This window comes from Sebastes umbrosus, chromosome 22, assembly GCF_015220745.1.
Source record: "Sebastes umbrosus isolate fSebUmb1 chromosome 22, fSebUmb1.pri, whole genome shotgun sequence".
In the NCBI taxonomy this organism is placed as follows: Eukaryota; Metazoa; Chordata; class Actinopteri; order Perciformes; family Sebastidae; genus Sebastes; species Sebastes umbrosus.
This window is the reverse complement of record NC_051290.1, coordinates 8,070,709-8,092,899: the sequence shown is the minus strand read 5'-3', so window position 1 is coordinate 8,092,899 and position 22,191 is coordinate 8,070,709. Positions and strand designations below refer to the sequence as shown.

The 22,191-nt window shown below is 41.1% G+C and overlaps 1 protein-coding gene and 1 long non-coding RNA gene across 2 annotated transcripts; both read left to right on the top strand.

Moving 5' to 3' along the window:
• Window positions 1-5,892: 5,892 nt before the first annotated feature.
• On the top strand, window positions 5,893-9,995 carry cd248a (CD248 molecule, endosialin a). Its single transcript, XM_037759377.1, has one exon. The coding sequence runs from the start codon at window positions 6,153-6,155 to the stop codon at window positions 8,517-8,519; it is 2,367 nt and encodes a 788-aa protein (XP_037615305.1). The 5' UTR covers window positions 5,893-6,152; the 3' UTR covers window positions 8,520-9,995.
• Window positions 9,996-15,678: 5,683 nt separating this feature from the next.
• LOC119481294 lies at window positions 15,679-16,408 on the top strand. The gene is made up of 2 exons (XR_005205162.1): window positions 15,679-15,784; window positions 15,922-16,408. It is a non-coding gene; the product is annotated as an uncharacterized LOC119481294 (long non-coding RNA).
• Window positions 16,409-22,191: the final 5,783 nt, after the last annotated feature.

The following is a 22,191-nucleotide window of genomic DNA, read 5'->3' as shown; positions in this document are numbered from 1 at the left end:
CATTAGGGGAAATGTAAGGACATCGCTAAATAGGTGCCGACAAGGCAGGAAACATGAGCAGTCAAAGGGATCATGAAGGTTGTAAACCAACATTCTCAAACTGAATTGACCTGGGGGCCACTTGCCAGGTTGTTCTCTCCTTGGGGGGCATTTGAACACTTGGTGGAAAAAGACAGAGCAAAGTCTCCAGTGTCTCTTCAACAATACATTTCAATATACACTTCAAAGCTTAGCAACTCATCCCTCCCTCTGCTCTCCCTCATACGCAGCATACTGCTCTGCATGTTTAGAATACTAATGAGGTTTCAATTTTATTCCTGGCTGCCTCTGACTGACTAAACTCTTAAAACATTCTGTCCTGTAGGTTAATCTTTAGAGACTGGAGGTTAAGTGTTTATGTTGCACAGTGAGGTGCTGCTTGTTAAATGTGAAAGGATCAGTCTGGTGATATTCTATACTTTGCTTCTCAACAACAAATCTCGTGGACGGACTCAAACCAACAATGAATGTGTCTACTAACAAGTATTGTGTGTGAATCAAAGCCTGATATCTCTTTTTCCTCTGTGCCATAGAGCTCCATTAGTAACCCATCAATGAGCGACGCTGTGTTCCTTCATTGCCATGAACACACCCTGTAGTTTATTCTGACTCAATCCCACATATACCGTCCTGCTGCCCCAAATACTCACTAGAATACCACATGTGTATTAATCCACCGCTGAAAATAGTCCCCCACAAATCCACTATTTCCTCCTGTCTGCTCAAATCTACAGTGACCAGCTGTTTCGGAAATTACTGAGCCATTTTTAAAAAAAATGAAACTATTTTTTTGAGTTTTTAAACATGTCTTCAGTAGGAACCGATGTGCTTGGAGCTGAGAGCCATAGACAGGGTAGAAAAGTCATTTGGTCTTTTCATGGTTTCATGATTTATCGACAATAGCAAGACTATTTGCAGCCTTAGGTTTTTAACGTGAACTATGGATCCAATCTTTGTGCACCCATTTTGCAGCCTTGTTAGAAAATGCAATGGTTATTCTAACATAAATGATTATCATGTGCTGGAAAACGCATTTTCTAGTCAAGTCAGCATGTGCCTGTGTGTGAATGAAAGCTCTATCTGTACAGATAACCTAATAAAGCTGCCAGACTGTCATGCACCCACTGAACACATATTATTCACAGCCAGCCCGTTCTCATTCCCAACTCGTCAAATAAGTCAGCTTGGTAAGTGGCTCTATGCTTCAAACTATATGACACTCGTTTATGGTGGGTGTAAAGGAGGAAGTCAGGTGACATAGCATAAAGAGTGACAAAGTCAGCGTAGGGAGGAGGTCGGGTGGATGGATGGGTCAAAAAAGTAAAGTAAAAGAAACAAAAACAGGACTTTCACCTAGGAGACAAGTGTTTGTGTCCCCTGTGAAACCGAAAGTCAACGTAAACTTATTTTAAGATATATGTAAGTTAAGTTATGTAACATTACGTTGCATACTTAACAATACGTAACATACTCAACTACATAACAAATGTACTTATTTTAACCCAAACCACCTAACCAAGTAATTTTGTTGCCTAAACATAAACAAGTTGTTTCCTGTGAACATGGAAGTTTATTTTGAAAAGACAGTGAATGCATGTAACAAGCGGAAACTGACACATGCAAAACTGACGCCAGAGGGGTACGTACGTAGAGCAGGGTTCAACATTAACCAATTTCATTGTATTTTCTATTGGAGTGTGTTAACTGGCCAATCATGAACACTCATCCCAACTTGTCGCGCCCCTGGGCATCACGCTATTTATGGCATCAAAACCACTATAGTTATGTTTAAGGAAGAACTACATGGTCGGGCTTAGAATGTTGACACTGAATATTGTAAATACGGGATACGAACAAACAGCTGATGGTAACGTGAAGCATGGGACACAAACAGCAGTCTCCTGGATGAAAGCTTCGTTTTTACCGTTAGTTGTTAGCTGTTAGCTGGCTAAATATCGGAGCTAACAGATAACATTGACAGAGGTTCCATTGAATTACATTATGATGCATTCAAGCTCTATTCAGTAAAAATGTATTAAATTATTGACCAAAGGTAAATTATAACGTTATCATTATGTGTTCAAATGCAATCTTGTAAAATGTAGTTTTTGGCGAGAAACTTGAATAATTACAATAAGCAGCTTATAGTACATGATTAAAACTACTAATGGCAATTAATCAAAACAAATATTTAAATAAAAATACAATTATTTATTTCCTAATCACTTGAATTGTGTTTTTTTTTGTGTGAAAAAGATAGACGGTATCTCTTGCAGCGTGTGCACTGCGAGACTTTTCAATTCAATGAGTTTTCAATTTAAATGAATGATTACAGTTACAATTTTCCTGTTTTTTACTGTTAATATCACAGTTGAGGAAGGCTGTGTTAAGTGGCGTTAAATTGCCTTTTCTCGATTTTGTATTTACCAAATTTATAGGGGCTTGGTGGCCCGTGCATCCAGTGTTTAAAATATTAGCGTCTACAAACACAAGGCTTTCATTCAGGAGACCGCTGTTCATGTCCTCAGCGTTACGTTTCACTTTCACTTTACAATCAGCTGTTCATTCGTGTCCCGTGTTCACAATGCTCAGGGTCATTATCACTGTGCAAACTTAGTAGACCAACCATGTTGTTAGACCTAAGCAAATGTTTTGGTTTAATTCACTACTTTACCCATGTCTTTACTGCGACCGAAAAGTGACGCCGTGGGTTCTGACAAAGCGTCAGTATGTGACAAGTCAGGATGAGAACCTGTTATGCTGTCTGCCTCAGCACTGGGGACTGTGGAGCACTGATGGATGCTGGGAGACGGGCGTGCAAGGACTTGTTAAAAGGTTTTTAGTGAACGTGAGTTAAAGGCTGGTCATGATCATTAAACATCAGTTAACCTCAAAACATCAAGCTGTCATAAAAACAGAGCATCCAGGTCGCCCGGTGTGAGTGTCCTCACATCGGGGGTGAAATGGTGTGAATTTCATCTGAGACAGGATGTGTGGGTGTGGGGGAGAGAGTGATGTGTAATTGTATTTTTCAAGGTGAAGGGACACTAGAAAAAGAAGACGGAGAGGCCTATTATGCATAAATTCACCTATTTCCATTTGTCTTCTTTAAGTATGCCTCACCTTATTAACCTATTTGTCTACTTATCTAAATACCCTGTATTGTGATAACCAGAACCATTCCCCAGGGAGGTCATTACTCACTTCATATCATGTCATTACCATTTTGCTACCTCCCCCGTCTCCGACTAAAATGACAAAATACTGAGTCAACCCACAGCCGAATCATTAAAACCCCACTCACATCAGAAAATGGCACAGCCTCTGCACCTCCTCGCAAAAAAAAGGCAGTGCTGAAAGCTTGGTAACTTGGATAGTTGGCAAACTACTGTAGCTGGCGAGCTAATCACTAACACACTGGCCAGCTTGAACGCTAACTGGTGTTTGTTTAAGAGGCACATTTGTACTAAAACCACAGTTTATACTCTAGCAGTGCAGGGTGACATAAAAGTGTATGGTGCAACACAGCTAATAAACTCTGATAGCTTCCTCTGTTGGGTACTCTCCATCTGCAGGCGTCCTCGGCCGACATTACTGTCTTTTAGAGGCTGTGGCAGGCTCAGCATTAAAGCTAGAAGATACTGGTATCATATGAATCTAGAAAACCTAAGGAATCCATTGGTACCACCAATGTCATGTTATGGAAGGAGGCTAAATAACGCTCCAAAGTTGGGCTAAATTTGGGCGAGGAAAAACTGGCATGTCCATTTTCAAAGGGGTCCCTTGACCTCTGACCTCAAGATATGTGAATGAAAATGGGTTCTATGGGTACCCACGAGTCTCCCCTTTACAGACATGCCCACTTTATGATAATCACATGCAGTTTGGGGCAAAAAAAAGTTATTTTCGCCTATTCTAAAATGATGTATTTGAATATTTCTGCATGTCCATAAACAGTCTTGGAATTGCAGACAGTATCGCTGTAAAGCTGAGACTCTTGTGGATCCAATGAGCCCAACTGTATTCATGTGTGATGATGTTTGTCCGCATTGTAGCGATTTCATATAGTGAAACCATTTTTTAAAACTTGACTTCACTGTATAAAATGACCTGTGGTGACCTCTAGGATAATCACATCCTCATGAAACTTTACAGCCACAAACTAGAGACCTAGAGCATTCAGAGGATGGACGGCTTTCCTAGTTAGATTGACAATAAGGGGGTTTCTGAGCAGTTCACACACCAAAAGTGCTGGTAGATCAAAACTTTAAAATCTCTTCAGCATGTGTTAACCACAGACGTTATTTATTCTAACTCAAAACACATTCAAAAAACCCATATAGACTTCCAGACGACAGAAGCACAAGTGCTAAAATGCTAACTCATATCCGGGTTTTAGGACTCATTCCTATAGCATTTTATTGCATTTGAAAGATGTGGGCAAGCCAAGCAGCGAGACTTTAATGAAAACAACACTGAATCATGGGAGATGTAGGATCCAATGTTTTTGGAGTTTGACCCATACTAGGGACTAAAAGTCAGGATATCCTTGCTTCTGCTACTTCAGCGTTCACCAATCTCTTTTTAACCGGTCTCTTTTACAGCACAACAAGCATTCAGTGCCAGCTTTCAGTACTTGTTGTACTTTCTATGCACAAACTAAGAGCACAAAACAGGAAATTGTGTATAATTGTCCTGCCTACCCACAGGCATTTCACTGTACTGTGGCTTCAGGTGCTCTTTAACTTTACACCACTCTAGTAGTGAGGTGCATACTACGCAGCATGGGCTCTCAAACAACAGTCAGCTAGATTTATAACAGACTCACAGGACTCATGCTACTGACCCCCCACATCCCACATCCCCCATTCTTCAGCCTCCTCTCCCAGACACACACATGCGTACCCCCTTACCTCCCAACATTCCCCGTTTCGAAACATAAGTCTCCATTTCACAGCAAACCAGCTTTGTTTTCACAGCAAACCCAGAGGCCCTCTTCCTCCACACCGGTGACCTCGACAACTTTCCCTACTTCCCCATCCCAATCTGAGAGTTATTAGCATGGAGCAGAGCGTTGTTGTTTTTAATGTAGCTGCGGACCTTTTGTGCAGGAACCAGTATCTACTTTCTGGCCTAGGGTTGTGTTGTTAGTAGGGTGCCAGATGTGTGGAAATAGACGGATGACAAAGCTTTTCATATTACACTTCTGAACAGCTTTTTTGTCTTCAACAAACTCATCACAGACACACTAAAGTACACACATCATCAAACAAATTGAGTGAACTTGAAAATGCATGTGGAGTGCCTGTTGAAAAACCTCCCATCGCCCTGTATCAAACAAAATGAAGCAGACAAAACACATAATCTCAAAGATATTGAACTCCATAGGAGGTATGCATGGTACGAACCTGGTGGTCGAAGTCATACTAAGTAATAAAGATGTGAGAAATGATTCACAAATGAAGACAGAGGAGTTCAAGGCCACAGAAGAGGAGATAGAAGTCAATTGATGTATTGCATCTGTTCAAGTGATTATTCAGTCTCATTTGAGTTATTAAAACCTTTTTCAACTGCCACAAGTTGATGCATATGAACATGTGTGCATGTATGTGCGGGTAAATGGCAGAGTACCAAACTATGTCTGTGTACGGGGCTTATGAAAACCATATGACATGCTCTGAAAAAGAAAGAAATGCACAGTTCGCTGCACCTCCCCCCATTCTGACACACACATCCACAAAGCCCCCCCCTTCCAAAAACATACAGTTCTTTTCCTCAACTCCCTCCCTCTCTCCGCTTCTGCCCACCTCCCTTCTTGCTATATCTCCCTCCCTCTATCCTCCCTTTCCCTTTTCTCCCCTCCCTCCCTTCTTGGGACAATCTGCATGCACTCAACTCCAGCACAGATCTGTTTCAGCAGCGTAGAGTAAAGAGCACAGCCAGGCAGTGAAAAAAAAAAAATCAGGGTTCAAATGAAGGGAGAAAAGTTCAGATAGAAAAGAAAAGTGGGCCAAGGCTGAGAGAAAGTTTTAAAAAGCAGGTAGATAAAAGTGTGGAGAAAGTCAGCGTGAGAGACAGGCGGAGAGTGAGGAGATATATTCAGTTCTAAAAAAATGGGCTCCCTGGTGAGCAGTGCTGCTGCTCTTCTCTTAACCTCCCTACTGGCTTTGCTCTTTGGACTTTCTTCAGTCCTGGGTCAGGATTTAACAGAGAGAGATGCACTATGCAATGCGGACGGCTGCTTTGTGGTCTATTTCCAACGCAAGATCTTCCTGGACTCGTGGAGGGCCTGCAAGGACAAAGGTGGCAACCTGGCTACCATTAAACGCAGGGAGGATGCCACCACTATTGCCACTCTCTTCTCCACTCTGGACTTGCGCTTCTCGCGCACCAACGTCCAGGTATGGATTGGCCTGCAGCGCCAGCCTCGCCAGTGTGCCACCACACGCCCGCTGCGGGGTTTCTCTTGGACTACTGGTGACCAGGACACAGAGTATACCAACTGGCAGAAAGAGGACTCCCCTACTAAGTGCTCGATGCCACGCTGCGTGGTTATGGGCTACAACACTCAGGAGCAGAGTGATAACTTCAAATGGCTGGATGGTTCCTGCTCAGTCCCTGTAGATGGGTATCTTTGCCATTACTCCTACAAAGGAATGTGTCCTGCATTGTGGAATGAAGGGGCAGGCAATGCCCTCTACACCACACCATTTAACCTTCTAAGCACACTGCTAACCCATTTGCCCTTTGGATCTGTTGCTACCGTGCCCTGCCCCGCAGGCATCAAGGAGGAACAGTCAGTTTTGTGCAGGCTGAAGGAAGACGGCTCAGTTGGGTGGTCAAGAGATTCCCCCCTCTGCTCCGATCCCCCTGTATCACACGACTGGTGTGACCAGGATAATGGCGGATGTGAGCATTTCTGCAGGCCGGCCGGTGCTCACTTCTACTGTGAGTGTGCCGACGGGTTTCAACTAGGAGACAATGGGCTGAACTGTGAATTGTCTGATGTTTGTGAAGGGGCCCCCTGCGAGTTTGAGTGCCTGCCCCTCTCAGATGGGTACCGCTGTGCCTGCCCTGAAGGATACATGCTTGCACCAGATGAACGTGGTTGTCTGGATGTAGACGAGTGCCTCCAGAGTCCTTGTGAGCAGCTTTGTGTGAATGCTCCGGGGACATTTGAATGTCGGTGTCGGGAGGGTTACCATCCGGATGATGAGGGCGGGTGTGAGGATATAGATGAGTGTATAAATGACCCATGTGAACACGCCTGTGAAAACACTCTAGGCTCTCATATCTGCCACTGCCATCTGGGTTTTTCCCCAATGCCTGAGGACCCCAGCAAATGCCAAGACATCGACGAGTGCCAGTTGCCCGGAACCTGTGAGAAGATGTGTGAGAATTATGAGGGTGGATTTGAGTGCTACTGCGAGGAAGGCTATGAACTCATGTCTGATCACTATTCATGTGGCAAGGGAGGAGAACGAGATGACCAATCTGCTGTCACCCCTCCATTTTCTTGGGTCACCCACCAGCCTGGATCTGTATGGGACCCTGTGGACTATGATTGGAACCCGCAGCAGAGCCACACTGACTGGCCTCCAGAGGAGGAGCAAGCTCTGGACTGGCTGACCGACCCACCCAGAGTTTTGGATTCTGATGTCATTTGGGTCACCAGTGCCCCTCAGGAAGAGCTGCCCTCTGATTTTGCACTGGACTCTCCGACAAAGGAGGCTGAGGAAGACACACACAATGGAGGACTTGAATGGCCGGAGGGGGAGCAGATATATGAGTCTGAGCTGGAAGTTTTGCCAACCACCATCTACACCACGTCTCCAACCACCACCTACACCACGCCTCCACCCACCACCAGCTCCAGCGCGACCCCAGACTGGTACGAAGGCGACGAGGATAGCGAGGAGGAGACCACCACAGCTCTCCCCTTCCTTTCCACCTCTACAATCTCTGAGGGAGCTTGGAATTGGTGGGCGGGGCTCACCACTTCCAGCCAGAAACCAGGAAATCCAGAGGATTCAGTCATAGACCTCAACATGCCTACGGATTCCAGCTACCACAATAAGGCAGAAGAAGAGCAGCACCCCCTTAGGGAAATCCCTCAGTTCCCAGAGGAGGAGTTATGGGAGGAGAAAAAGGACTTTGTGGAGATCACACACCCAGCTGTTCCCACCCAGCTTACTACTTCCAAGCCACCCCCGAGCGACGGTGGCCAGAGCGTTGACATCCTGGATCCTGTCCAGGAAGACAGAGGGCAGAAACAGAGCGGCACCTGGCTCCTGGTGGGCCTCCTAGTGCCCATCTGCATCTTCATTGTAGTAATGGTGGCGCTGGGAATCGTCTACTGCACCCGCTGTGCTGTTCACTCACGCAACAAGAATGCCACTGACTGCTACCACTGGATCTCTGGGGCTCATGATAAACAGGGAGCTCCTAACCCCTCAGCAGGGGTCAAGACCCATGTTTAAACAGACAGGAGAGGGACTGACATTTACATAAACAGACTGCTTCAGAAGTAAGCAGGAGTGAATAATGGACCTGGTAAGGCACAAGCTAAATGTTTCACCCTTTAACTGTGGAACTGCCCACGCTTTTTGGATATTCCTGTTAAATATCAATTGTGGGGAAGGGACTCTGATGACCACTGACCTGTTTTGGGGATGGGGTTGCTATGTGGTACAAACTGCTTCGATGTTTCATACACTGACCACACAGCACAAGATCTGATTGCTTCATCATTGCACTAGGCTACATTATTATAACATTTTAGTGTCTTCTTAAGTAGCGTCTGCTAATATCTGAGAATAATGTGTGAAGTCATTTATTCAACATTTCACAGCCAGATCCTGCAAAGAGCCTTTTGGAATCAAAGTACTGATGGCAAAAAAAGGCATTCTGCCTTATTGAGGTAGCAAAACTTTGATGTGAGGTGTTTCTTCCATGCAAAATCCTCAGGCTCAGTTCATTTCAATAGCACATCACTGTAGATAACTGTTACTCTCAACTGTGTTAAAAAGGGATTTTGATGCATTGTTAGCTCACATCAGCAGTGGGTGAAAGGAGACTGTAAGCAAATATCCCTTCGAGAGTGAAGACATTCTGCAGTCACATGATAACGCTGGGAAAGCAGAAATCACTGTGTTGAATGTTTGATAAGAAGACCAAAACCTTATTTGTATATAGTGGTTCTTTTGTATTTATGTTTGTTTCAGCCTTTTTTTATGTAACAATTAATAATAATTCATTGACATACCTTTTTTTTCATGGACCACATAAAACTGGTGATATGCAGAGGAATATCTATCGGCACATGGGAGTGCTTTCCCCCACTCATGCCCAGTTTAAGAGCACTTCTCCTTTCTGAAAAGAGGTGAAAGAGCAGATGTTCACACTGCACGGGGAATGTTGTCAGGCCTGGTGGTTGACATTAGCCTTGGCCTCGTTCACGACATGGCCATCAGTCACCCTTCATAACCCTAATTCATTAGTGCAGCCTCGGAAGGTTTTCATCTTAAACCAGCCCTGAAATGTTTTATAGCCTTGTTTGGATCACATCCAACTGTGTGACACCGCAGTCAGTGGGACACCTTGCAGTTGCTGGTGCAACTTTACATTTTAAAAAGACAATCATATCGTAAAGATCTCAGATTCCCAACTTTTAAATAACATGGAGGGCAAAATGTACATTGACTTTTTTTGGAGAAGTGCTCATTGGATATTAGGATGTACAAACTTTATAAACCAAAGAAGAAACAAATGAAGAATGCACTTACAGGTTAATGGATAAATGGCTTTTTAATGCCTGGGGAAACAAAGTGCCATTCCAAATTTACATATGAAACTTGTCTTTGTTTTATTAATAAGACTGTGAAATATAAGAAACATCGGATGTCTTTTTTTCATTTTACTTGTTAAGAAATTGTGAATTAAAAACTATGACAAGGGTTGAGCGTGAAAGTTTATTATTGACCTTGGAAATAGTTTGGCAAAAATATTTCTTAAAGCTGCAGTAGGTAGAATTGGAGTAAATATGATTAAAAAAAAGTTATTTTTATAAAACGGTCACTTTATCCTGACAGTAGTGCATGAGACAGGTAATCTGAAAAAAAATCATGCATGTCCTCCGGTGCTCCTAATGGCATCTGCAAGATTTTACAGACCGGAGGAAAACAACCAATCAGAGCCGAGCTGGAGCCTGCTGTCTCTGAGCAGCTGTCAATCACTCACGAACTCCAATCAAACGGTCAAACTAGGCAGCGCTGATCAAATATGAAACAATATTCTGTTACTGTAATGCTTTTGTTTCTCCTCAAATGTTGTCAGAAACATCTTGTAGTTTACTGTTTAGCTGTAAAATTTGAAAGTTTGTGACCTGGCAGTCATGTTGAGATCAGCTGAGGAATAACCAAGCACCGCCCACCAGCCGGAGCACACTTTCCAGCAAACTTGATTAGCGCTGCCTACTTTGACCGTTTGTTCGAAGTTTGCGAGTGATTGACAGCTGTCTCTGTTGAATGAACAGCCAATAGAAACGCTCAATAGGAACGCTCTCTCTCTCTGAAATGAACTATGATTGGCCAAAGTCTCCCAGCCTGAAAACAGAGCCATAAGGAGGTGCAGAAGTCTAGTTTTCTCTCAGAACACTTGAATTACAATATACTGAAAAGGTTATTATGGAATTTTTGCCCAATGATGTCAAAAATATTCTGCTTACTGACGCTTTAACTTGTGGTATACAGTATGTATAGCTTTTACTGGGGCTTTCAACTGCATCTCACAGTCTTCATCTGGGGATGAAGCTTGGTCAGTTGTCATGGAGATACTGTATTGGACATATAGGGAACCATCCGCTCAGGAAGACTGTGAAATGGGTTTAAAAGCCAGAGAAAGCTAGTATCTAGCCGACCTTGAGGTTTTTTTTTTTTTGTCAAACATATGAGAAGGAGATTTATGTATGGCTGTCTATTATTGTGTTTGCGATGACATCACTGCTCTGGACGTCTGACGCAATTTTCTGAGTTATATTCAGCTTTTCTGAGACTCAGCAGTGAATTTAAAAGCCATGAGAGGAGTTTCCTCCTCAGTAGAGTGGAGGAATGAATGTGGGTGGAGGGAGGGAGGGAGGGAGGATGTATGTGTGGCAATACGGATACTGTAATTTCAAAAAATGACCATTATCCCCAAAGAGCCCTAACTTTGAAGAAAATGTTTTTATGGAAAACACAACAGGATACGAGAGCGTAGTCCCCACTGGCAGTGAGGACGCATTGTGATTGTATTGACTAATGGAATGTGCTGATCAAAACCAGGTTCTGGCTCTGTGAGTGGCTCTCAGAGGGGGTCTCTCTCTCTCTCGCTCTCTTTCTAACTGTCTCTCTCCCCCTCTGACCTATTTTCAACATTGTCATCCCTTCTACAGCTCTCAGTATACAGACACAACCCAGTCACCAGTGAGCTGAGCTCTGTGGTAACCCTCTCTGAAACAGACATTATGATGTCAATCCAGCTGATGTATATTATGTACAGATGCTGTGCTTTAAAGTATCCAGTTGTTGGTGTTTCCCCATCATTCCTATCATTCCTATCAGTAATAATAACATTGTGTTTGTTATTCCTAAGATCTGGGAGCACAGTGACATCACTTAAAACAAGTCCGGCGGCAGGGCAACAAACACAAACAGATCAGACAGGTAAACAAGACAAGCCATTATCTGACATGATGGAGCAGAGCCCAAACATCCACCTGAGGATGTTGGCGTCATAATTGAGGGAGTTGAAGTTCTGCAAGATCTGAGAGATGTGGCTAAAATGAGTGTGCAGTCCTGCTTGGCCTGATCTACAGTTTAAACTACACCCCAAGGATCTGAGATACACATTTGAATTTCTTCAGAAAGTGTTGATGGAGTTGGACAGCAACAGATGTTCCATGAAGGTGCAGGTCTTTAAAAACAGATTACATGAGTAATCCCATCTGTAATAGATTATAAAATGTATTTAACAGGATGGTTGGACCAATATGTTGGGGCGGGAGGAGAGGATTTACCTTAGAAAAGTAATAAAATGTTAGCTTTTATGCCAGCAGCTGAATGTTTAAAGAGAACAGTTGATGAAACACACATTGTCTACTGTGTTTGGCACATTCATCACTGTATTACACTATATTGTTTTATAAAAGATAAAGGTGAAGTGACTTAAGACATATTTATTTGACTCGCTCACATTAGAGCAAACAGGATTCTGTCATGTTAGTACGATCAACAAAATCCTACAACATATATACAACATAAGTGTGTGCATTTAATTACGACAGTTTGATGAGATTTGCTAAACAGCATGTAGTAATATTAAATTGTCTAGTCTTCTCCCCATGCATTCATCCAAGTTTCTTAGGACCGGTTGACATATTAAATTATGTAAATGTAACATTTCATTTCTTTGTAAACTAACGGCATATATGTATAAGTGTCAGGGGAACGGGGAGAGGAAATCTATAAATGAATCCAGAAGGATAACCACAAAAAGTCACAAGCGATTTAAAGGGAGAGGGGAAACACCAAATGAAAACAGGCCTAAAAGGAAGACTCCCTACACTCAATATATCTTGAAAAGACTAAAACTAAAACGCCGCTGCCGAGCAGCTGAATAGAACATCAATGAAACAAAAGAACCAGCGAAGGCAGGCCACACAGACCTAACCCACTCTAGAGACTCCAGCTCTGAAGAGAAGCTAAATCTCACAGATACTTCTGCAGATTCACACACCCCTATACAGATAGAGCAAAAACAGGACTCTCACTACCTCTAACAAAGAGACAATGAGTCAGCACCTGAGCACTGAAACCACAGGTAGAAATAGGCTTCAACCACCTGATGCTCATCAGGGACAATGAGGCTCCACAGCTGCCTCTCCTCAGAGATGATTAACCCAACCAGCCTGCTGAGTGGCAGCGTGACCCTCACATATAAGTATATAAGTTTAACTTAAGTATACTTCAAAGTATACTTTCATAAACTAAAAAGTGAGCTACAAGTATACTTGACGTATAAAAACTATTAAACTAGTAGTTTACTGAAAGTGGGCTACAAGTATATACAAGTATACTTGCAGTGTAAAACTATTAAACTAGTAGTTTATTGAGAGTATACTTTAAAGTGCACTTTCGTATACTAAAAAATAGGCTCCAAGTATAAAATTAGTAAGCTATCAGTATAATGATAGTATAGTTTCAGAACAAAATAAAATTGAGTCCCCTTCAAGTATTGAAGTAGTACACTTACAAGTACACTACATTAATATTAGTATACATTTTTGTGTGTTATATTTTTTGTATAAAGTATACTTGAGAATATACTTGAACTATACTTAAGTTTACTTCATACCCCCCCTTTTTTCTATTAACTTATTTTTTTATTTAATTTATTATTATTATTATTATTATTATTATTGTTATTATTATTATTATTATTATTATTATTACTTTTTTCTCTTTGAATCAATATTATTATTATTTTTTATTCTATTCTTTCTTTTTATTATTATTATTATTATTATTAATTTTATTTCAATTTCTGAAGTTGTTTTCTCTAGTGTACTTATTGTATTCGTCTCAGTTCAACTACTTAAAACATTGGTTTATAAACTATTGTAATTACGAACTGTAAATTGCATATATGAAAACAAACTGGAAAAAAGGGCAAAAAATAAAGTATGAAATTTGTTTTTACTTAACATACATAAAATAAACTTAAAGTATACTTCTTTTTTATAAGGTTTGAACTGATAATGATTTTTTAGATGAGCTTTTATTTTAGGTGGATAAAACACGTTTTCTGCCGTCCCCATCCACAGCCCTGTATTGTTTTGCTCCGGGGTCGGTACTCCTGTCTGTTTCAACAAGCTGGGGGTGTGCCGACTGTTATCTACTATAAGTAATACACCTACTACTTCAAGCACTTTAAGGCAACACCTGCGTTATTACCTCATTTTGAGGCACTGTCTCCCAAAGTAAAAATCCGGTGTTCAGGTCCTAAAGCTCATTTTTGCCACTGGGCTACCTACTTTTTCAGTTGTACCTTAAATAAAGTGGTTTAGATAATCTGTTGGCTTGTTTCCAACCTGTCTGATCGTCTGCCTGCTTGTGTTCCTTGACCTGTCTGACTTTGTTGTAGTGACGACACCGCATTCCCTTTCAATTTGTACTTTGGTGAGTATATTGTTATTATAACTGACAGAAATGATGGCTACGCCAATAAGAGCCTAGTTATTATTATAAACCAGGATTATATACTGTGATGAAAGCAAATGAAAAACCTCAAGAGAGGCATGTCATTACTGACCTCTGTCTGACTCCTGAGAGCAGCTGCACACCGTGTGACTCGTTTCGTGGGGATAGCAGCATATGTAGCTGAGATGATACAGTACGGACTGTAAGCCAAATGCATTCAGTATGATTCTATGAGCTTTTTGTTTGTTTGTTTCCATGACTGCTGAGACTCCAAGCATTTGAAACAAGCAGATGTTTGTTCTCTGTGACTCTGTGGATTTGCTGGGAGTGTCCCAAACTTCCAGCACCCACTGTGGTGGGAGTTAGGGGCACTCTTTACACTCCGCAAGTAGGTGAGCTTACAGAACCTCAGGAGCTGTAGTTAATGAATGTAACCCAACTGTTGCTATCAAAGGATTGGACATGATGTCACCAGAGCTACCATTGAGGACATCATTTTTTTTACAATTACACACAAATAAAACCTGTTTTTTTTTTTTATATTTGACTGTACTAAGGCATAAAATACATAAATCAATTGAATCTAAGATACATTTATACATAGGGGATTTTCAATTTCTCAACCAGAATGTATATTCCCGGCAGTTTGGAGATGGTTTGAAACTGTCAGTGAATGAAATTGAAATCTAAAGATAAAAGGAAGAGGTCATGAATAAATTCACGGTAATCCATCCAGTAATTGTGGAGACATTTCACTTTCCGAACCAACCTTGAATGTCTGTATAAAAACGCATGTAAATCCACTGTATAGGAATATGATTAGTTTTCACAGTCATCTCTAAAGCTTCTTTTAACTAACTTCCTCTCTTCATACTGTGGGTGCTTCTTATGCACAGATTCATTTATTTCTTTTCAAGCTCTCGTTACATAACGGTGTTGTGTTCGTCTCGAAGGGCCGTAGCAAATAAAGGGAGAGACACTAAAAATACACTTCAGTTAACTGATCTATTTACAAATCATAGATTCATTTGCAAAAAGAGATAAGATGTGAATAGCAGTAAGCAGTTGCATAGCTGTGGATGGGCCTAGGTGGGCCTGGGTCCACCCACTTGGCACTCAGTGGGATCATCCAGTGAATAGCAATCAGCGCTGTTTCCATTATCTGACTATACAACCATAAAGTGGTCGTGCATTTCACTGTCGAAAACAAAAACAGAAAGCCTAGAATTGTACTTTATCCATTTTAAATAATTAAAGAATGAGAATTTATTGAGAATAAATTGAGGAACAGAAGTCTGAGGAGCAGGAGGAAGAAGTTCAGCCATCATTCTCAACCGTATATTGAAATGTGTTTGTGTTTTGTGTGAGTGAGTGTCTGTCTGTCTGGTGAGGATCTTTGTTTCCCATCTAGGTGCTCTCTCTCTGATTGACTGGAGGTGTGGGTTCGGTCTGGGGTGTGTCGGCTGCTGATTAGTCCAACAATCATCTCTGCAGTTTAAAATGCTCAGGTAGTCTGAGAGCAGCCTTGTTCTGTCCTCGGCCTCCAAACCTTTGTGTTAAAGCTGTGATCTAGAGTTGAATTATAGCCTTAGTGCCCTAGTTGGCTTCATAATTGGGTAACTTGTTGTTTTCTTTGTTGCTAAAGACAGCACTTCAGTGGTAGGAGTGAACTGCCCTCGTCACACTAATAACAAGGCCTACTGGTGAAAGACTCTTTTCAACTGTCAGTTGGATAAAAAGTGTCATCAGGGCATCACATCAGACTGAACTCTTTGTCTGCTCACCTTTGAAAGGGACTATGAAGTCATTTCAGTGTTCAACACCAAGCCATGTCGTCTCCTGCTGGAATCATCAAAAGTAAGCCAATTTACAATTATGGGCTAATGGCCTTTTTCATTATTATTGTAAATTAGTTTATGTTCGGTGTACAAACTGGATTTCATGCTGATGTTGCTGCCAGCTGTGTGTATGAATATGTGGCTGTCGTGCCAGGCTATGTTATGCTGTTTGTCTTGTTGGATCAGAATCAGCTTGATTGTCCATGTATGAGTAGACCTACACACATAGAGGCTACCAGGAATTTGACTCTGGTTATTTTGCTCTCATTGTACGACGGAAATAGAAATGCAGCTTAAAACAAGGTCAACAAATCTGAACAAGAGTGAAGAAAGAAAACCGCTATCAGATACCAAGGAAGAGAATGAAAATGGTAACATACAGCTGCCAATATAAGCAGACATAAGTGAGAGTAATATATAGCTATACAGTACATATTAGCATACCAGAGTCTCCCTGATACATGTAGTCTGTCCTGATATTATTATTATTGGACCACAATGGATAAAAATGATATACATCTAAATCAAACTAACAAATAACAGATAGAAATGTTTATAGTGCTATCCACAATATTAGCAGTATAACAAAACGTAAACATGCTGTGTAAACCTCAGTGTTATTAATGCATTTCTTAAGATCATTTTTCCTTTGCGATACTTTCTGATAGATGATGTTGTATCTCCATCCTTACTATAAAGAACACTGGGTTTTATTGTCTTATCTCTGACAAATTCTTGCATTTTTCTTTAGGAATATTAAGTATGGGATAATGTGCAGTGAGCTGAATGTGTTGTGAAATAAACCCCAACAGGGCGATGCAGCACGAACGGGAGGGGTGTTGCATCGCCCTGAAGGGGTTTATTTCACAACAATGACCCGCTAGCTGTACATTATCTCGCTTATTACATGGCTTCTTAAGAAATCTATAATTTGACACAAAAATGGTCCGCCACAGTCCGACATTAGAACTACACCCATAGCAACAGTCTGTTATACATAGCAACAGTCTGCTATAAAGACATAACAGACCGTAGAACAGTGGAAATGACACAGTGGGTTTAGCTGCCCAGACTTCACAAAAACGTAACCAGTTTTAGTTTCCACACACTTATATTGTAGAAATATACAATCAAAAAGAAGTGAATGTTTTGCACATACGTACTGCGTTAATATTCTGTCTGAATCTGTTTGTCATTTTTCCCAAAAATGTATATTCCCAAAGAAAAATAGTTGCATTTGAACATAATTTATAGCAGATAAGATTTCTTCAAATGTGACTAGAGCAAAATGGAAAACAGCAGGAGGGAAATCCACTCTGTGATTTTTAATATCCTCCGTCTCCACCTGCTCGATCTTGATCTTGGACGACAACTGGAGACACGTCTTCAGCTGAGCAAAGCTCTGATAATGGAAAATGAATTCTGCTGTTGACCCTCTGTTTGGTCTGTCCCCTCAGCTTCCTTCTGACTGTCAATCACTGGTTCATTGTCTCTCTCTTCACACTCACTCCCTGATGTTCGGAGCTTTCCTCCGGCGTTTTCTGCTGCCCTGAAAAGCAAAACATCCCCATTCATTTAATAACTGGCTGTGCTGTGATGAGCTGTACGCACTCAGACGTGGTTAGAGGCTATCGATATTGACATCAGTTCATCTGCCATGCTCGTGTTTCTCCCTCCATTAAACAAACATCCAATATCTGTCCAAAGTTTATGTGCAGAATGTTTGCTGTTTGGTGCTGAGTTGGTAGTGACGGTGCTAGTGTACAGTGTTATCTGAGCTTTCCCTGCAAACAGCTGCCTGCTGGAAACCAGTGTTAATTTGGTTAACACAAATTTTGAAAAAATATGTTCGTCAAGGACCTTTTTTTCCATGCTGAAGACGCCACATTGATGCCACAAAAATTGAATAAAAAATAAATATATAACAGAATTTCTTCATTTTCGAAAAAGAGGTGACAAAATATTTTTCAGATTTTTTCAGTATCAATTTAATTAAATCTTCTTTGAAGGGTTTCTGAAGTTTGTTTAAAATGCTCATTCTTGGTCTTCACTAAAGCTAAACTAAAATGTCCACAACATTTTTGTCAACTAATCGAACTAAACTGTCCAGTTTTAGTGGACTAAAGCTAACATGGACTTTTGAGACTTTAGGTATGTTTTGCCTATATTTCTATATTTTGTCTTGTAAATGTAAAGCACTTTGAGTTTATGTGTAATGAAATGTACTCTATAAATAAAATGAGATGAATGAGATGAGGAAAAACCATGGATATATTAAGTGACTCAGACAGTGAATAGTTATCATGCACTGCTTACTGTATTTACACTATGGGAGGAGTAAAGATTAAGTGTGCGTCTTGGAGAGATGGATGCATTTACATCTTTTCAACATCTGGCTAGAATGTGTCTCAAACCTCTCTGTAGGTGGTTTTAACAATCAGATTTCAATCTGTGCAATCACATGCACTCTGCACGCCCACACAGTCCTGACCAAGGCACAATTATTAAAATCACCTGTGTTGGGTTACCACGGGTATGCAGATCCTTTAATATACTCATCTCACAGTCAATGTGACGTAAATGTGTCCATATATATGCATATATGTATTCACCTCTATGTCTATGTCACTTTTTTCAGTTGGCACATTATATAGTAGGGGAAATAAGTATTCAACACATCAAAAAAAATTTCATTAAACATATTACCAATGCAGCTATTCACATGAAATTTACACCAGACTCAATAAAACTAGAATGACACAGGAAAAACGTTTTGCACAGAGTAAGAAAAAGAACTAAACTGGCTGATTCCACTAATTAGTTCTCCTACTAATGCTGTGCTAATTAGAATCAGCTGGGTTAGTGCATGTTGGTACGTTACTCTTTGGAAAGGGTTACCCACCTCTGAATGCAAGTACACAAATCATTTGTTACCAAGCTGTCACGCAAGAAACATCTCATGATCGAGGCAAAGAGCTCTCTCAAGACCTTTGCAACAACATTGTTGAGCAACATAGCAATGGCTCTGGTTACCGACAGATTTCTCAACTCCTAAATGTTCCATTTTCTGCCAGTGAAAGGAACAACACTCGACCATTAACCGACCACACACTCCTCACAAGATTTACGACCGGGCAGTCAGAAAGTTAGTCAGAAAAGTAGCCCATACCGTAGGAGCCAAGGACTACTTGAAGAGGGTGAATGGGGCCATGTGCAGGAAAATTCTTGAGAAAAATCTGTTGCTGTCCAACAGGACGATGAGGATGAGACACGGATGGACATTCAAGCAGGGCAATGATCCAAAATATTGCATATATACTGCAAGGAAAACTATCAGTTGGTTGCAGAGTAACAAAATAAAGGTGGTAAGGCACATCAAGTATTAGACAGTAGTGATTGTGCTCTAGGCAGTTAAACAATAACTTCTTGCTAATATCATTCATTCATTAGCCCTGTTTAGGACTAGCGCTATCCATTGCACCCACGTAATTAATTCAGTTTGGTGTCATGTTGCAAAGTTTTGCAACAAATAGAATAATAAATCCAGTCATCGGAGTCAGAGTCAGACTTGGTGTGAAAAGAATGAATATCACCACATGTAATCCCAATAGAGCATTTGTGGAAGGAACTAAAGATCAATATTCACCAGCGGGCCCCCGGGAATCTTCAAGATTTAAAGGCTGTCTGTATGGAGGAATGGCCCAAAATCCCACCTGAACACACGGAGAGATTAGTTTCTTTGTGCAGGAAGCATCTTGAAGCTGTCATTGCAAACAAAGGCTTCTCCGTCAAATATTAAATGCATTTCAAGTTAGTGTGTTCAATCCTTTTTTCCTGTGTCATAACCTTTTTAAGGGATTGGAATGTTACAATTTCTTTATCTGTGTAGTTTCATTGAGTTAATACTAATGTCTGGTTTATATTTAATGTGAAAAACTGCATTGGAAAATCTAACTATAAATCTGTCTTTCCATTTATCATTGGCATATCTCAAGAACCATTTATCCATTCGACTTCACACTTGGCAGGTTTATTGCTGAAGACCCAGGAGAGTGCAGTATCGAATGTGGAGTAATTTGGCCAGATGTTGGCGCTATAACAATGAACTTGACATTTTTGCTTGTAACTTATGAACCTTTCTCCCAGAAACAAAAAACAAAATAATTATTTTTTTCCATGGATTTTGTGGGTCCAGAAAAATCTATCCATATAAGATACGCCCCATTTGCATCTAGATTGATTTTCCACTATTTTGGATTTTTGATGTTCTGTACAGTTTTGCTATAGCTGGCTCTCAGAATTGGCTCAAACGCTGTGGGCAAGGTTTATATTACAAATTACATGTCATATCTCCTGAACGCTTTGTGCTATTGCGAACACATCTGGTGGACGTGTAGATATGATGCCTGAGTTACCATGACAAATTCGGTGCCATTTGGTCAACAGATGGCGCATCATCTACTGTATCTATAAGTCATCTGATCAGCTTCACACTTGGTGGGTGCAAGCAGCCATAGCACAGTTCTTGACAACGCTGCAAGCAGCCCTTCTGGGGGCGTAGCTATCGGCCCATTCCGAACGGGCACACGCTCCGAACGGGCACTGCACTAGTATGTTCAATGAAAGAAATGCTGATGCGTTGAATACTTATTTCCCCCACTATTTCTGTGCTTGTCCATCCCCCAAAAAAGAAAAAAAACTGTGGCCAACTGATACTCAAGATAAGTACAGTACTTCCAAAGCAACAACAATGATATTGACCGTTCAAACTATCAATATTTGCAATTAGAAAAGTGAAAATCTTTAGGACATACAACTTTGGTTCTTCCAGAAAATAATCCCCCACAGGCCTATTTTCTATTAGAAAAAAAGAAACTGTCCGTCTGTTAATCTCATAGCAATTTATCCCAGCACTCACCACACACTGACAGCCCAAACACACTGCTTTTCTGAAAATGGAGATATAAATGGCAAATTATGGACTTTAAGCAATCGACCACTTTAATGTGGAGGCACTGAGGAGTCCACCAGATATCTGAAGAAGAAATTATTCAAAAGGTGTAATTACAGACTGGTGAGGAACACAAACACAATAGCCAGGTGGACAAAAAGATTGCAGTTTTGTTCCTCATAATTGTACTCTGCACAGCTTGTTTCGTAGCTGAAATCAATAATTAATCGTGCAGGCACTTGATTAGTTTTCAGAGCCATCAAACGTGTGATTAAACTTTTCATGGAGCCTGATCTGTCTGGATAAAGGATGAAGCAGTCACACAGGGAACACTTTGTTTTTGAGAAGCGACATCAGCTTTCCCCATTAGACATTCCTGGAGCTGCAGAATAGTCAGAAAATGTGTTCAACAGACAACTGAACAAGAAAGGTGCCAAAAGTTAATCTGAGGGCGGCAGGTACAGGACGTTTGTTTGTGTCGTCAGAATATGAGATGCAAATGTGCATATTGGACAAATAAATGTATTATTGCAAACTGCAGTAACTATAATCAAACCCTCTTCTCTGAATAATCTTCTCCTTTGTTTGGATTCGGTTTCATCAACAAATGAGCAGTTCTGAGATTCAAACACATGGACATCTGCTCACTACACATGGATATATGGTAACTGTATCCCTTTCCTTCTAGCAGTTTGATCTGAGCCCTTGACTTCATCTCGCACTCCATTTCCTCTCCGTGCAAGACAATGACCTCCAGATTCCTGGGCTGTGCCTGGATGAAAACAAGGCAGCAACCTTGAAGTCAAAGTCAGACTTGAAGATTTAGCAGGAAGTTAATCTATGTACGATCGTGGTGTTTTAGCCAACCCAATCACGCCAAAGCGTGTAATAGACCAGCCTGTCCATCAGAGGATAGCGTGTCAGCGTCATGCTTTGCCGCAGAGATGTGAATATTACACACCTGTATTATTGTGCAGTACCAGCAGGGGGCAACAAAGGCACGGACTGAGGATCAGGCAAGAAAACCACTTAGTTAGGTTAAGGGAAAACGACATGGTTAGGCTTAAAATAAGTACGGAAACTTAGTAAAACACGTACGGAAACAACGTAACGTCAGTACGGAAAA

What these genes read in the sequence shown, in the direction of transcription:
- cd248a (XM_037759377.1), top strand. Translation starts at nt 6,153, where the DNA reads ATGGGCTCCCTGGTGAGCAGTGCTGCTGCTCTTCTCTTAACCTCCCTA.